This window comes from Gekko japonicus, unplaced genomic scaffold (genome assembly GCF_001447785.1).
Source record: "Gekko japonicus isolate JY-2015 unplaced genomic scaffold, Gekko_japonicus_V1.1 scaffold407, whole genome shotgun sequence".
NCBI classification, from domain to species: domain Eukaryota; kingdom Metazoa; phylum Chordata; class Lepidosauria; order Squamata; family Gekkonidae; genus Gekko; species Gekko japonicus.
In genome coordinates, this window is record NW_015172563.1 from 619,218 (window position 1) to 637,313 (window position 18,096).

Genomic DNA, 18,096 nt, shown 5'->3' on the forward strand with positions numbered 1-18,096 from the left:
ATGTATGCAAAACTCTAGGAATATTATATGAATAGTACATCTTATGTTTTTACCATCCAAGAACTATAGATACTGATATATAGGCTTGGGTAAATGGTAAAGTATGCAGAGGAAAAATGCTGGCTTGTAGTTTGTAAATTTTTAATGTAACACTTTTTAATGTTATATTTATATTGTATATGTACATGTATACATTTGATATTTTTGGGATTTATTAAAAATTTTAAAAAACAATAATGTAAAAACAACATAAAAGAAGTAACAAATAAAATATTAACATTAAAATATTAAAGTATTACAACATTAAAATATGTGGCTGTCACCATACCACTATTAAGACAGCCCAAACATGTGGTTACTCTCCAAAGGCCAACCTAAATAATTCAGCTTTGCATGCCCTGCAAAAACTTAACAATTCTTGCAGGGTACGGGTGTCATCTGAGAGTGCATTCCACAGGGTAGTGGCCACAACTGAGAAGGCCCTTCCCCTGGTGACAGTTAACTGAGCCATCCTGGGGCCAGGCACCTGCAAGAGGCCCCTAAACGATGACCAAAGGGAGCACGGGGGAATTGTAACGGGAAAGGTGGTCCCGTAGGTATGAGGATCCCAGACCATTAAAGATTTTAAAGGTTAACATTAACACCTTGAATTGGATCCAGAGACTAATTGGTAGCCAGTGCAGCTGCTACAGAATTAAAGTAATATGAGCTGACTGTGAGGTTCTGGGCAGCAACCCGGCAGCTGCATTCTGGACCACCTGCAGTTTAGACATCCAAGATGTTTTCAGCAACAGGAAAGCTCTTAGAAGGCTGTTACAGCTAGCAAAATTAATCCTCAATTGTCAAGGATGTATTGTGAGAAAACATTGTGCTTTAGCACAAATCATTGTAACAATTGATATAGGTAAACTCGGATAGTACTGCTTGAGTTAAAATGTTATTAAAGATAAGTAGATTGATACAACTTTGCTTTCTGTTCTTTCCTAAATAAAATTTTTATTCTCACCATCAAAATCTTCTACAAACGTTTTTCCCCCATGGTGGTACAGTTTTGCTAAGTGGCTAAAACCAGCCAGGCATTTCCTACAGGAACACCTGCCATTTTGTGACTCTTCCATCACTACAATCCTACCTGCTACAGTGTAGGAATGCATATCTCCCATTATCTATTTTTAGAAATGTCTCTGTGCTACCTAGGCCCTGCAAGCAAGGCTAAGCACTGCAGTGGACACATGATATTGTGCCATTGATACATGCTTGTGTACCCTGAAAGGCCCCAGATGACCTATTTTTACTGTAACTAAAACTAGTCTCCCTTATAAATAAAAGCCGAATGGTGATGGCACTTCTCTAGAACATTCCACATGCTCCAAAATCAGTTCGCTCTCTGATCTGTCATTCAGAGGGTCTCCCTATCCACTGGCTGCTTTGCCTGAGTCCTGCCTCCAACATTCTAAGCAGTTTGCTCTTCCTCTCCCCCCCACAGCCAGTCAGAACACAGAGGTTATTTGCATATGCAGCCTCATTGGCCTTTGCCTCGGAACACAGAGGTCGTTTGCATATGTGACTTGATTGGCTTTTGTCTCTAACATTCTAAACAGTTTGCTCTTCTGAAGTAAAATGTGTCCAATCTCCAGGTGAGGGCTGGAGATCACTCAGAATTCCAACTGCTTTCCAGATGGCAGAGATCAGTTCCCCTGGAGAAAATGGTGGGCTCTGTATCCTTATATGCTGCTGAGGTGGCCCCCGTATGACAGCCAATGTGACGTAGCAGTCAGGGCTTCAGAGCACGGGAGAGGCTGCAGGTGTGTGGGGGGTGGAAAGCTGAAGAGTGAGGGGGAAATAAAGGTAGGTTGATGATTGGTTGGGAAGGAGATAGGGTTGCCAACTCCAGGTGGGAAATTCCTGGAGATGTGAGGGATGGAGCCTGGAGAGGGTGAGGTTTCAGGAGGCGTGGGACCTGGGACAGGTACAAAGCCATAGACTCCACCCTCCAAACCAACTATTCCCTTCTGGGGAACCATCGTTGCCAATCTCCAGGTGAGGACTGGAGATCACTCAAAATTACAACTATTCTTTAGGTAGCAGAGATCAGTTCCTCTGGAGAAAATGGTGGACTCAGTGTCATTATACCCTGCTGAGGTCGCCACAGCAAATTGACACTGCGTGTCCAAGGCCGGGGCACCCGCACAGAGCCTCTTTCTAGAGGCCGTTGTATTTATTTCCACAACGGGCCTTTTTCTTAGTAGTAAATAAATGTGAATGACATATCTCATTGACACACTCCATTGACATTTAACATATAGTGATGCTGGTTTCTTTTCTAGTTAATTTTGAGATACTGCAAACATTTATTTGAAATAAATTTTTAATATTACAAGCCAAATTTATCTCTATTGTGCCTCTATGAAGGTTAATGAAGTATGCATATAGCCCATTATCTTTAATGTAGACGCTGTGTAACTGAAAACAATTGCCTGTCATTATTATTACTTTCCTAGGCTGTATGGGCATGAAAGGGAAGCAAACACATATTTATTTGAAATAAGTTAATATGGTTAGCTTTGCTTTCTTTGTATCAATGGGATTATTTATTTTTAAAAAACAATCTGATTCTAAAAGCAGGTGGTCATCTCCCAAGTCAGTACTTGTCAAGCTTTGTACCCTCAGGGAGCCTTTTCTGCACTGATTTACTGCTGTGGAACCTCAATATATTTGACACAGAATGCCAGTTTGTTCCATATGATGATGACGTGTATTTTCGGATATCACTAAGTCAGGGGTTCTCAGTGTGGTGCCTGTGGATGCTGTGCCCACCCGCACCTTTTCTGGCACCCACCAAGTGCTTTTGGGAAGTGGGCAGGACATGGGGCATTTGCCCATCAAGGTTTATGATGGGCCATTGGAGATCTGATTGGCTGAGCAGGTTTTTGAAAACATTGCTTTAGCAGCAGTTGCCATCACAGCACAAGAATATTCTCTGTGTGATTGAATATAAGCTGTGCCAGCCATTTGGTGGCTTGTTCCACCTCCAACGGCACCTATTTTATGGCAGCCATTTTGTGGTTGCGTCCACAACATAGTGTCAGAATTCCAAAGGTTCTTACAGGCTCAAAAAGGTTGGGGCCCTCTGCACTAGGTGATGGTCAGTCTCATAGAACCTCATTATTGCTCCACATGAACTGAGAATGAATGCTGGGAAGTGCACTATACTCCCCTGCAGGGGAAAATTGATAGGGTATTCAGAGACATAGTCAATATGTCATTCTCATCTAAGTTTGGTGTAATGGTTAAGTGTGCGTACTCTAATCTGGGAGAACCATGTTTGATTCCCCACTCCTCCATAGTTCTGTCAGAGCTGTTCTCTCAAGGACAGTTCTGGAAAGAGCTCTCTCAGTCCCACCTTCCTCACAGGGTGTCTGTTGTGAGGAGGGGAAGGGAAAGTAGTTTGTAAGCCGCTCTGAGACTCTGAATGAAGGGCGGGGTATAAATCCAGTCTCCTCCTCCTCCTCCTCCTCTCTAAGAACCTGTGAAGAAAGTAGCAGTAGCCAAAAGGCTTGAGAATAGGGCTCCTCCCCACAAAACCTCTTGGCTGTTGCTCTCTGGGACAAGACCAGAAAAGAGAATGCTAAAGCTGTCAATGGGGGTTGAGTGAGGAAGGGTTTGTTCTAACTTTGGCTTTTTTTCACCAGCAGGAAGCATGATGGGAGGGGGAAATGTTTAGCTGAATGTACATATAGCAGGCCAGGTCAGGGACAAGAGATGTGTACCATGGGGGAGCAAGGTAGAATGCACAGCTGCATTAGTATGGGTCAGCATTACAGTTCCTAGAAGCATATTCAGCTAAAATCATTTTGTCTTATGTGCACCAAACCTGGACAGACACAAAGTCTGACATGTGGCAAGACAGTTAACTTATGACCGTCTTTTTCAGCCACTATAGAGCAAAGTTGGTTGGATGGGATGGTATAACAAGATGAACCTGTGAATTTTATGTACTTTGTGTATTAGGTTAATTGCAGTAAGTAATGTTATGCTTTAGTGTAATTTTGATGAGAACAAAAAAAGAATAATTCCTGTTGTTATTCCCCCTCCCATTGTAGAAAAAATGTCCTTCATATTTGGGCACATTTTTTCGCTTGCGCAGTATTGGGCATCTACGAGCCTCTTTATCTGTCTTTCACTAGAGATTGTGAAGAAGATGTTTAAAGAAAATGGCATCCTTGCAGGAGATGACAGAGCTCTTAATCCTCACTTGACCTTCATGAAGCTGTCAAAATCCCCAAAACTTCGAAAACAGGTATGGTCACTTCATCTTTTACAATATCTGTATAAAGCGAATAAAAAACCAAAGGGAAATCCCTCGGTCGTCCTCTTTCTATAATTGGAGTAAGTCTACATAGCCATACTAGGTTTTAGCTTTTGCAGTGGTCAGATACAAGAAATACATATGTACTACAGAGAAGTTATATGTTCTTGTTTTGCTGTGTTTTGTTATGGTTTTGATTTATCTCTGAGCCATTTTATTTATTTGCTCTGGGGAACAGAGAACATATTTTATATCAAGAGTATAAAAGTAAGGGTAAGAACAAGGAAATGGAGTTCAATACTGTAGAGAACATACAAGACTTACTGGAGCATACAAGAGAATTTCAGAAGAGAATCATCTTGTGATTCATAGACTACAGCAAAGCGTTTGACCGTGTAGATCATGAAAAGCTACGGTTGATTTTAAAAGAAATGGGTGTACCATGGTATCTTATTATTTTGATGCACAACCTGTACTCCAAACAAGAGGTTACTGTTAGGACAGTATATGGAGAAACAGAATGCTTTCCAATTGGCAAAGGTGTCAGACAAGGATGTATTTTATCTCCCTATCTCTTCTAACTGTAAGGAGAACATATCATAAGGAAAACTGGATTAGATTTAGATGAAGATGTAGTGAAAACTGATGAAGGAACATCAACGATTTGAGATATGCAGATGACACCCCACGTTACTGGCAGAAAATAGTGACTACTGCTGAAGGTTGAAGCAGACAGTGCCAAAGCAGGATTACAGCAGAACTCAAGAAGACAAAAGTAATGACTACTGGGGAATTACACAACTTTAAGGTCTATGGGGTCATGAAGAGTTGGACTCGACTGTGCCACTGAACAACAACAAAACAAGGTTGATGATGAAGAAATTGAAATTGACTTTCTATTCCTTGGCTCCATCACCAACCAAAAGGGAGACTGCAACTAAGAAATCAGAAGGAGATTGAGACTGGAAAAGGCAGCCACAAAGGAGCTAGAAAAGATCCTTAAGTTTAAGGATGTGATGCTGGCAACCAAGATCAAATTAATTAATGCCATAATATTCCCTATTATTGTGTATGGGTGTGAAAGTTGGACAATAAAGAAAGCTGGCAGAAAGAAAGTTGATTCCTTTGAAATATGGTGTTGGAGAAGAGTTTTACAGATACTGTGGACTGCCAAAAGGACAAATCGGTGGATTCTAGATCAAACCATCCCTGAACTCCCCCTAGAAGCTAAAATGATCCAATTGAGGCTATCGTACTTATGGTCACATTATCAGAAGACAAGAGTACCTGGAAAAGACAATAATGCTAGGAAGAGTTGAAGGTAACAGGAAAAGAGGAGGACCTGACATGAGATGAATGGAGTCAATCAAGGAAAACACAGCACTCAGTTTGCAAGACCTGAGCAAGGCTGTTAGGACTTTTTGGAGGACATTAATTCTTAGGGTCATCATGAGTTGGAAGCGACTTGATAGCACATAACACACATACACATGAGCCAAATCTTGAGCAACTGGAGTTCCTTGAGTCTGAGGTGTGTTTCTTGGCCCATCCCAACTGCCGACTTAGAGACAAAAGAGGAAAGGAAGAGAACCCCTACTGCAATATAACTTGCTAAAATGCCACTTGAGGAGGTAGAGTAAAGGTTGTGGTCCCGATCTACTACACCTCTTTCGTTTTTCAGTGACCCCTCAGAGAAGCTCATTGGTTTCTATGTACAATGTAGAGATACATCCTAGAGTATCCATTTTGATGGCCTTTTAAGAGCCAAACTTGAAATTAAATTTTTCCATGAGTCAGGTATGGGTTCCCCCAACACAAAGCACACCGGGGGCCCAATGACTTCATTTGTAGGGTACACTGCATGTGGAGGCCTCCCCCCCAACAAATAATGCCGTCTGGCTGTTTCAGGTTAGAAAAACAGTGGGAGGGGGAAGCCCCTGCTATGCCACAGTACAGATTGGAAAGGGGTGCTTTGGGTGCTTGGTTTCCAGCTGCTGCCATCTGACTGTGACAGTATGACACTTGTACCTTGGGGACCCTGACTGGGCTTGTGGGAAAATGTGAAGTCTTATTTCTGCACAGAATGAATATATGTGTGCCAAAACCAGTCAATAGAATTTCACAGAAATATGTTTATTTGCATGTGCATGATGAGCTTTTATACCTTTCCTTCTAAGCCTCATAGAATAAACATGGGCATTTTCTTTTATTGGAGTTGATACATGCAACAGCTTTGCCTAATGTGCTTTCAAATGCTTGCACAGATTAAAGCCCATCTGTCAATATTTGTTTATTTAAAATGTTTCTGTGCCACCTTTCCACCATGTAAAGGGTACCAAAGCCTTGAATGCCATGAAAACAATTCTTTAAAAATGAAGTTTTGATGAACCATAGATGTAAGATCTATTTCATATGCACCTGAAAATAATTGTTCCGTTTTCCCTGCCATTAATTACAAAATGTAAATAGAAATTTTATGTAAGGGCCTAGTATGGAGAACTGCTTATGGCTAGAGCATAGGTTTCTGTAAACCTGGATCCCCCAGCCCGGATTTGCGAGAAATCTTTATTCCTGAATAGAGAAAAACACTTTGAGACAAAAAACCTCTAAAATTGTAGAAGCGCCTTCCGTATGTATGCAGATATTTTTGTGGGGTGGGGGTGGATAATGACATTCAGGTGGCATTTTGGGTTGGTGAAGGAAGCCAAGGTAGCTGTAGTCAGAAGGGAGGAGGCCTGGGATTCAGGGAGAGGAGAAAATAGGGGATGGAAAGATAATGGGCAGTGCAGGTGGGAAGGAGAGCTACCAAGGGTTTATCATCTATATACTAGTAGCCACATGTGGCCCCCACCTGTGGATAGCTAAATCCATGGATTGGGGGCCACACGAAAGCTAAACAAATTTTTCAGCAAACTTCGAGTTTTGTCAGGTTTGCAGAAAAATCTAAAAATTAAAAAAAATATATAGGGAGGTTTAAATCCCCTGAAAACACAGAGAATACACTTACCTCAGGTGGGCAGCAGCAGGACAGATGGGTTCTTATTCTGTTTACCTTGTTTGTTGTCAAAACTCTTTTGACAAAACCAATAAAAACATTATTTTTTAAAAAGTTTCCAATTTGATACTTTTAATAATAATATTATTCCCTACTGTCCTCCCCTTTTTTGCAGCTATGAAGCTGTCTTTCTGCCCATTTCTTTCCAGACCCAGCCTGTAGCCAGAAAATGTTTATTGGAGGGGCAAATGAGAACAGTGGGGGTCAGCCCATCATAATGTATTTACTTTATTATTTATATATTCATGCTTTATTAGTTATTTACCAGTTTTCTTCTTGAGACTCAAGGTGGATTACATGGCATAGACTATTGTAATCAAATAGCATATGAGATCTAATAAACAATGCAATGGGACTAGGCTTACAAAAATTACAAAAATGCAAAAAAAAAAAGTTATGCTATGTCCAGTAATGCAGAAAATGAAATTACAAAAAATGAAAACAATGCTGTAAAAGTGTGATAGAACATACAACAAATCAATAATATATAGCATACACTGTGGCATAGACTACAGTCCTGTTTTCTATAAGCTTTTTAAAAATGCCCTCCCAAGCAACTCCATTACATAGTTTGCAGAATTAAAGAAGTGTGAGAGTCTTCTTCCAAGACAGGTCCAAAAGAGTCACATACAGCTCTCAACTCAAAACAGTTCAACGCATCATCAGCGACTTACAACCTCTACTGCATAATGACAGCTCCCTTTCACATACTTGAAAAAATGAAATATGTAGCTTTCTGGTTCTCTTCTACTAGCCTAGCTGAAAAAAATCATGAGCACAGGAAAGCTGTAACAGTATAGGTAACTAAGGGATCACAAGCTTCTAGGTGTGTAAGAGAGAGGGTTGCCAGCTGTGGGTTGAGAAATACCTGGAGATTTTTGAGGTGGAGCTTGAGGGCGGGGTTTGGGGAGGGACCTCAGCAGGGGTACAATGCCATAGAGTCTGCTTTCCAACACAGCTATTTTCTCTGGGGAAACTGATCTTTATGTTCTGACCAAGGTCCATAAAGCATCACCATAAATACTAATTACACTTAAATTAATACCCAAAGCCTCATAATCCTATGGGAATCTATGGCAAGACTCTCATTCAAGTTACCATTTGGCAGTCAGTGTGAAGAATTTAATCTTTGTGCGGTCTGGCTAGCAGCTCTTGCTATGATCATCACTTTATAACTCTAAAATCATTCAGTGCAGTCACTATTTTAAATTCCATACTACAAAGTCTCAAACTCAGTGTAAACTAATAAAAATGCAGTTTCCATAGTGTCTGATGCTGCAGCTGGTGTAACCTATTATACAGACTCAGAAAGGCAATGGCAAACCACCTCTGCTTCTCACTTGCCTTGCAAGCCCTTAGCGGGGTACCTGTCCCCAGAAGTTGTCTGTGACTCCTCTCTCTCTCTTTCTCTCTCTCTGAGCACTCAGAGGCAGCCGGATGGGGTGGGGGCAAGGAGGAAAGGCTGGCTCGTCGGTCTCCCCTCAGGGAGGGGTGCCCTTTACCTGCTCGCCAGAGCCCCCGCACAAATGAGTCCCATGTCATCCTCGCCTTGGCTGAGGGGCGCGCCTGGCCATGCGCTCTACCTCTTGGGGATGGGCGGGAGGGCGTGAGGCACCTGGATTGGCTGCCGGGTCAGACGGCTGTGATGTTCCTGCTGCCACCACTTGCCGAGGAGGGCTGCCGGTCCCCGCAGTCAAAGCCAGAGCCACCACTGGAGGAAGGGGGAGGGGAAGAGCAGGGCTTTTGGTGAGGGAGGGGCGGGGTGGGCTCGGACGCCAGCCAGAACACTGTTTCAGGGCTTTCTGGCCCAAAAATTGTTCTGAGTATATCTTAATTGTCAACATGACCAGCTGTCTGGATACTTCAATCTGGAAACTGGACCCAATGGCAGAAAAAGCAGCTCTTTCGAGGTTAACCTCCAAATAATAAAACAGCACCTATAGCTTTAAGAAAAAGGGGTCCTCAGCAGTGTTCCCTCTAAGCTGAGTTAGTGTGAGCTAGCTCACAGTTTTATAGCCTCCGGCTCACACATTTTTGTCTTAGCTCGGGAAGGATGGCTCCAGAGCAAACTAATTTATGCAGCAGCCAAATTGCTTGCTCACAACTTTAATGCCAGTAGCTCACAAAGTAGAATTTTTGCTCACAAGACTCCAAAGCTTAGAGGGAACAAGGGTCCTCAGTGGCAGCCACAACAGTGTTGTCAGCCTTCAAGGGTTGCTTTCTGTTGGTAACAAGCAGGGTGGGAGAAGGCAGGTCCCTTTCATAGGGCCAGACCAAGCAGCAAGAACTGAGTGATTTGTTAATTGTTGTGGCTACTGTATGATGATGCCACACAACTTACCTGGGCCCAACAGCCTTAGCCAAGCCCAGCAGTGGCCATCACAAATTTCACATGAGTGAATTGCTACTGCACTACTTAGCCAGACTTTTCCCAGGGAGAGGCTGCTGCAGGGAGGGAAGGAGGGAAAATTGAGATCCAGTGTTGTGTAGTGATTAGAGAGTTAGAATAGAATCTAGGAGACCCAGTTTCATCCATCCAGCCATCAACATCCATCCATTCATTCCATTTCAAATCCCTACTCTGCCATGGATGCCTGCTGGGTGACTTTGGGCCAGTCACTCTCTGGCAGCCTAACCTACCTCACATGGTTGTTGTGAGGATAAAATGGAGGAGAAGAGAATGATGTAAGCCTCTTTGGGGGCCATTGGGAAGGAAAGGAGGTTAAATGAAGTAAATAATTACTAAAGCTGAATACTGGGGTTTGGGTAGATTAAGGAAAAATTGGTTGATAAGTGGGAAGAAGAAAGCAGGAGAAGGAGGAGAAAAAGAGAAAATCGTATAGGGAAGGAGGTACAGGGTAAAATAAAGTGACTCCTTTGAAGTCCTTACCTATCTTGTATAAAATGCTCAACCATTAATTTAATTTGTGTCCACCATTCCTGTGTTATATAAACCGCTCAAACACAAGCTTTGGAGGCTTTGGAGGCCATGGCTGGATGGTTACAGCAGAGCCGGTTGAAACGTAATCCTGTTTAGCCTCGACCAGAGCCAGGGCATTTTTTGCCCTGGCCCCAGCCTGGTGGAACATGCTCCCACCTAAAATCAGGGCCCTGTGGGATTTGTTATCTTTCCACAGAGCCAGCAAAATGGAGCTTTTCCACCAGGCCTTTGGCTGAGGCGGTGGGCATCCAATAAAATCTTGGTCTCCCCTGCTGAAGATGAACCTACCACCTCATGTGGCCCAGGTTAAGAAGAAGTTTGATGAACCAGTGACGCCAGCTGGAAACCTCTGCATAAGGATGAATAGTGCACTCAGTTTTAATTTATGTTGTTTTACATTGTCTTAATTGTCTACATTTATATCTTTGACATTTTGATATGTTTTGATATTATGCTGTGATCCTCCCTTGCGGGGAGGGCAGAATATAAATTTGAGTAATAAGGAAATATATATTAAAAATAAACAAATTATTAAATTAAATATGTGTTTTAAATTGCAGTTGTCCAGAATATTAATATTTGAAATGTCTCCATAAATGCTTTTAGCTTTGTTTTTCAAAATTTCCCAACAGTGCTTAGAAAACAGTCTTGACTTGTCTCCTGTATAATAATTTGCCCTTTTATGTTGCATAGCCTTTGTTCTGAAGCAAAATAAGTACACATAAGGCATCTAAAATTTTATAATTATATTTATTACGTTTTCAGATTATACCAACATTAATTTAGTTGAAAAAACTGTAGAGAAAGTTTATGAAGAACAGAATAACAAAAATGAGTAGAAATGGAACAACAAAGTATAACAACTCAGAAAGCCTCCTCATTTGAATAATGTTATTACATTGTTTTAATTTTGAATTAGATTGTTTTAATTATTATATTCATGTTTTGCTATTGATTTGATTTTAGGTATCCCTCGTATTCTTCCCTTTCAAAGAGTTTCACCAGCTCTCTTCTGCTGTTCCTATAGAACTTTCCCATTGCCTGGGTTTCCTTAGGATACAAGTCTAGCTGTACTGTTTCTTTCCTGGCTTGATATGTGGAAAACATCAAGATCTCAGTTAGAATACAAATACCATCAGGCATTGTTTTCTTACTGTTCTCCCCCTTTCCTCCCAAAAGAGACATCTAAGAGCATAGCGGTGCAGTCCTGAGTCAAGTTATTTTGCTTAGGACAACAGTGCAAGATTCTTCTGTTCCTCCTTGAGCTAGTTCAGAACCCTGGCTTTTCCCTCCCAGAAATGCAAACATCTAATGGTAGAACCAAGGGAAATTAACAAACTGAATGATATAAAGGAAGGAAGGGTCATGTCCCATGGAAATACTCCAGTTATGTGATAAAAATATCTCATTATAAACAGATATGTAGCAACAGTAACAGAAAAGGAACCAAGTTTTTTATACTCCTTAAATATTTGTGCTTTAAACATACACATAGTGAATATCAGATCAGAAAAACATGGAGTCTTATGTTTTTATTTGGGATGTGGTTTCTTTCTATGAATTGTTTGACATTTTATAACAGATGTGCAGGTGGCTCATCAGGGCTATAGTAAATTCCCTGGTTTGGCAACATGCTAGGTAGTGAAATAACAGGGAGAAGTGGGATGTCAAACACCTGAGAGGCCACAATATAAGGCTAGTGGACTGTATTCAACTTGGTGGATCACAAGTTGCATAAGTCCGATTGACATCTGTAGAAGAATTCACTTGAGAGCAGAGCAGTGTTTCTTTCTAATGTGATTACTAGCGTAACACAAACTTCTTTCTTTCTGTGTGGCAATTCAATACATTCATTATCTTCTTAATAGGTTAAAGAATGGAAGATGCAGATGTCAGCACCTCTTGATTCATAAACTCCTTTAAATCCAGTTGGGGGTCATCAAGATCTAGGGAAAGGAATTTATCCACTAGAGATTTGCAACTTTCCAACTGTTTCTCTTTAGAAGAATGGTCGGTACGTTTGATAGGCTTTCCATTGCGGAGCAGCTCTGATACTTCTACTCCTCGGGCAATCACTTTAGGAGGCATGCCAGCCAAAGCTGCAATATTGGCTGCATGGCTGACAGTGGAGACACCTTCTTTGATCTGATAAAAAAACACAAGCTCATCTCCATCTTGGTGGGTGTCCATGGTCAGGTATTGCACTTGGGAAGCGTCTGGCAGAAGCCTCAGCTGTATCAAGCTGTGGAAATTAGTGGCAACAAAAATGTGTGGACACTGGGTTGCTTGTCTGATCCAATACCTTAGCACCGCAGCCAGAAGAGAGAGGCCATCCACTGTGTTTGTACCTTTGCCAAATTCATCTATGAGCACCAAGGACCTTTCAGTGGCATTGTTCACGGCCTTGGCTATTTGGTTAAGATCAATCATGAAAGTGGACAGTCCAAGAGATACTGACTCTCTACTGTGGATCCTTGTGTAGATTCCGTCCACTGTCCCTATCTCAGCCTCAGCAGCAGGGACATAGCTGCCAATCAGAGCCATAAATGTGATGAGGCCTACCTGTTTTAAATATATACTCTTTCCAGATGAATTGGGCCCAGTAAGGATCTTGATCCGGCCAGAGGTTTCAGTGCTGTCCACTGAATTGGGAACAAAAGTTTTTGCACACAGCTCCATAAGTGGATGCCTTCCATCTTTAATACGGATGATCTGAGAGTGAGAAAAATGAGGTCGGGTATATCCATTCTCTCGAGCCATCACTGTCAAGGACAGGAGCACATCCAGCTGTGCTATGCATTCAATCACATCGTTAAGAACAGCTGACTTTTCCAGTATCTTAGTCTGTAGCTGGTACATGAGTAGTGTTTCCTGATCTCTTATTTCACAATGCAGGTCACCAAGCATGCTGTCCAGTTCTTTGGTCCTGGCGCTTCTGTAGTGCAACTTTTCCTCTGATAAGAACATGAAATCTAGACCCTCAATCTCAAAGTCAGTCTTATCCACCATTGTGGGCAGCTGTGGAATGGAGAGCAAGAATCCTAACAAGGGGATATAAATAACACTACAAGATGGAATCTGATTATCTAGGTCCTGCAGTTCTTTTCGGGCCACGTCAGTGAGGAAGTCTGAGAGCCCCATTAGCTTCCGTTTCTTTTCATCAATGATGGGATCTACATTTGGTCTGACAGTGAAGTGATTTTCTGAGATGCTAGCTTCAAAATCCACCACTTTGCTGATTAGACTGGCAATGTAGTGCAAATCGTCAGTGAAGACCTGAGAAATAGTCTGGAAAAGTTCAATGATGCTGGGCAAGGAGCGACATGTATCTCTGAGGCATATGGCGCTATAAACAGTTTTGTACAGTGCCTGCCAGTCACTTACCTTTGTATTTGAAAGAGCCATTCTTCTAAGAATCATAGGTACATTTTTAATATTTTTGAGGCACTCTTGTAAGGTCAGAACTGTTTCATGATTCCGAGCTAACAAGAAGAACTGGATTACATCAAGACGTTTGTTCAGCTCTGTCACATTGCGGGTGGGCCTCATCAGCCAGAGTCTCATCAGCTTTTCTCCCCACTTGCACCTACAGTGGTTCAGAATTCCATATAAACTGAGTCCTTCTTTTTTCCCACTAGCATGCTTATAGACAGAAGGATGAACCTCACTTTTAAATACCTGCAGCACGCTGTAAGTGTCTTGATCCACATGTATAGTATCTGTCAATACAAACTTTTTAAATGCCAGAACGGGAACTCCAACACTGCTATCTTCCAGTTCAACTCCAACCCTTCTCCTTTCAATAAACTTTAACAGTCCTCCTAATGCTCGTATGATCAGTGGGCTCTCAAAAGGTATAATGGAGGACAAATAGACGATTTTCTCAGCTGCCGTCATGTGAGAGGGAATGAAGGGGAATTGCTTAGACAGAATCCTTTGCTTGCTTACTTCTAAACAAAAATCCGTATTTGGATAGTAGACAACTTCTGTTTTTCCTCCTTCCTGCTTGTCTCCTACCATGGCACTTATATTGTTTAAGAATTTGGCTAAGGTATAATCTTGCTTAGCACTACTTAATATGCATTGGGGAAGTACTTCATCAATTACTTTTTGAAGGAGTTTAAGGTCTTCACTGTCTGGTGTGTCAGCCATGAAGTAGATTGAGCAGTCTCCAGTGTCATAATAAGTTATTCCCAGGTCTCCAGCAAACCACAGTACACACATGTAGATCTCAGACTGCCCTTGTTCCTCTTCATATTCAGAGAGAGGCATTGGTGGAGGCTGGCAGTGGGTGGCAACCGTAGCTCTGGCACTCATTTTTTTGACAGCTCTGTGTTGTATGGCTGTGTGAACAAGAATATTTTGTTAGTACTTCATCCTGCGATACCTCTTTCCTTACACATAATTGCCCTCTCCTGGGTTAGTCATTTTCTCTCTCCACATCAATGTCATTTCATTAGGTATCCATTCATTCTATAGATTATAGTAGAATTGTATTACTATATGGATTCTCCTCTCACCTTCTCTATATTGCTGCACAGTTTCCCAATCCTTTGAGGGGGGAAATATGTAGACAGCCTGTTTCTAACAGGAACTGAGTATATCTGGTTATTAGTAACAAAGGCAAAACTTCAATTGGAAGCAAATCTACTTCAACTAGAACTTGTCTTGTTTTAAGACAGCTGAGATTTTTACATCCATTGAACTTTTTATGCCACTTGAATTCCTTCTCATACTGATAGCTTATAGTTTTGCTAATATCACAAAAACACATCTTAAATAAAAATTATAAAAGTAACAATTACACAATTAACTCTTTTCAACATTCTGTGCTTTCTTTGTATAGTTCATGTGTGAGAGGTAAGATTGTATAAAAAAGGGAATGGTGTGTATACATATTTGTATAAAGAGCAATTATATCTATTCACTGATATATCTCCCAGTGGTGGGTGATAAGCACTGATATCTCAGAATATTCCCTCTCCCATTCTTCCTTCTTTGCTACCTACACTGTGGAAAGCAGCTGCCCTAGCCAATAAAAATAATTTTGAACAACTTTAGAAAAGGGAATGCTTCCAGAGAATCAGAAGGGCAATTGTACTGCATAATTCAAGACGGAAACTAATATTCACCAAAATTAAATGGGTCTTCTCTGAAGATGACACTTGTCAAGGAATCCCAAAACAAACTCCGTGGGTCCCCAGGGGAGTTGTGCACAAGTAACCAGACTGTTGTTTAATTTTTAAAAGGATTTATAAAGTTTATTTCAATTTCTATCAATATGAAAATTTATTCTGTAGCCAATACATTACTCTAAAATCATGCAGCAGGAAAACAAGAAAACTAGCTTAACTACCTAACACTGTTTAGAATTTGCTATAAAAATTGATATATTTTTCATAACAAGGGGATAGGATCAGATTTCTGTATTGCTAATATCACCAGGTATATTATCCCTAAAGGTAATTAAAGCAGCTTTTAAAAAACAGCTTCAGAAATTAAATTAAATCTGTGGAATATTGAGTTGGACATTAATATGAAACCATATGCTAGAAATTTTAGGTAATGTTTATTTAAAATATTTATGAACCACCTTTACTCAAGTTGTGGGCCCAAGTTGGTGTAGAAGACACACTTCAGCATGGAGATTATTAAAAACACAAACCATAAAGCACATTGTCCCACTATGATAAAACACATCAATCCAAATCAAACAGCCACAGCATGGTAATAAAATTAACAGCAAGCCCTTAACAGCTTTACATGCCTTCCTAAATATGGGTAAGGATGAAGAACTTCTCACATCTACTGAAAACCTGTCTTAGAGCGTTGGAGCCAGCACTGATGAAGCCCTGGGACAGGCTACCACAGACTGAACCTCCCTGTGGAAGGGAACAAAAAAAAAGTTGGTGAGAAGAACATAGTTGAACACAAACTACTGTTACACCTATGATGTGCTCTGTGTGAAAAGCTAGTCATCTATGAGAATCATAGACCAGTGCTAGAGGAAAAAAACTTAATCCTACTTTTTAAACTCCCAAAATTATGTTTCTGAATCATTCCTTACTGAGAATTGGATACTTTTATTAAACTTATTTTACTGCCCTGTTCTCTAGTACTGAATAGTTAACATAATTAAACAGAATATACTTGGCTATAGGTTGCAGTAAGGTAGGGCCAAGGGCTAAAATGAAAACTTCGCTGTTGCAGTATATTAACTGTTGTGCAGGGTTTCTTTAGAATTGTCACCATTCTAGAATGTATATATATTATTTTAAATTTATTTAGTGCTTTTCTAGTTGTGTCCTTAGACTTATCCAAATATTGGACTGAATCTTATGACTTCCTTATACTAAGTAAGAAAGCTTCCTCCGACAGAGGAAGGCTTATCACTTAGCAAAAAGCAAATGTAGGATCCAAATCCACGATTATTACCAATCACATTAGAAATACAGATAAAAGATACATTGTCAGTTGCAGAAGAAGATCTTCCCATAACTTAGCCTTCCTACAATAGCCCTGGTGACACTCTCCCCTCCGAAGCCATGAGGCCAGGGATTAGGGAACCTGGATGGATGGCTTTATGGCACAAGGGGGTAGTTATTATATGGAATCAAGACATCTGTTCACTTGTCTGCCAGCTCTGCCTCTGCTGGTAGAAGAGACTTGACTGGTGGTGGTGGTGGGGGAGTTGATTTAATCCAACTCCTCATCCTCACAGTGCTGCATGTCTTTTTATTCTCAATGGTCCTCTGAATCAGAGCAGTGCTTCTTGGGAGATCTGAAGGTGGGGAATGTCAACTTCTGTAAGCACCTTTTAAGAAAAGTTTTTATTGACAAGTTGTCACTCACTTTAACTGCAGACTTAATGATCAAGTACCTATAATGAAAGCAGCAAAAGGCGCAACCTAAATCCAAGGTCAGTGTTTTGCATACTTAGAGGACCCCAGGTGTGCAGAAAACTATTGCTTTGTCCAGGGGTCATTTCGTAGAAAAAGAGGTGCAGGAGCTCATTAGCATAACTCATTAGCATAACTTATTTTCATATGCCACACCCTCTGACATCACCGGAAGTGTGTCAGAAGGCAACATCCACCGCTCAAACTCCACCCAAAAACTCTCCAGGTATTTCCCAACTCAGAGCTGGTGAGCCAGCTTTACACTTTGACTAAAGACACTTTAGGTTTCCTTTGCTCTTGCAGGGAAGCTACCCTACAAGAAGCATAAAAATACAGATCAAGTTAGTACGCTTTTTCTTTTTCTGCAATAAATCAGGAAAACAAAATATTATTCTGGCAACAACATGCCTGGGAGAGATATTAACTGAAAGGGCAATGTTTATAGCAGTCTTGAGGAGCATGCGTTCTATTGCACCTTCACACACATTAAGACCAGACAAGGTATAATCCCAAACAGGCATCACACCAGCAGCCATGTACACAATGCTGCCCATGTTTGCCATCTACCATAAACACATCAAGGCAAGCTATAGCAGGGATAGCCCTACAGTAAGATCAGGTGAGACATGATCTGCCTTAATTGGGTGTTATTAAAGATTGGGGAGGGAAAGCAACAGATTTGTTCCAGGGGGCCCAACACACTGGGAAATTCTCTTACTCAAAACTCAAACAGAGCAAGTGGGAGACATGCAAGACATCAACTTCCAAAGAGTCATGATACCGGACAGCTTCCCAACAGCTCACACCTCATGCCATTTTTTTGGTCTGAATTTCTTAACACAGCTTGGGTCAGCCCTGAACTAAAATCCAAATACTGACACTAAATACCAGT

At 41.1% G+C, this 18,096-nt stretch overlaps 2 protein-coding genes across 2 annotated transcripts in view; one reads left to right on the forward strand and one right to left on the reverse strand.

Annotated features, from left to right (window-relative positions):
* AKAP7 (A-kinase anchoring protein 7) overlaps positions 1–18,096 on the forward strand; it is a 142,025-nt gene that overhangs the window by 50,319 nt on the left and 73,610 nt on the right. The window contains exon 6 of the mRNA XM_015421257.1: positions 4,188–4,300. Coding sequence (XP_015276743.1) covers positions 4,188–4,300 — 113 coding nt within the window. The remainder of the gene's footprint in view (positions 1–4,187; positions 4,301–18,096) is intronic.
* MSH5 (mutS homolog 5) lies at positions 12,175–14,622 on the reverse strand. Its single transcript, XM_015421252.1, has one exon. It carries the CDS (start codon positions 14,620–14,622, stop codon positions 12,175–12,177), a length of 2,448 nt encoding a protein of 815 aa, XP_015276738.1.

Excerpts from the sequence above, each read along its gene's own strand:
- MSH5 (XM_015421252.1), bottom strand. The coding sequence starts at position 14,622 with ATGAGTGCCAGAGCTACGGTTGCCACCCACTGCCAGCCTCCACCAATG.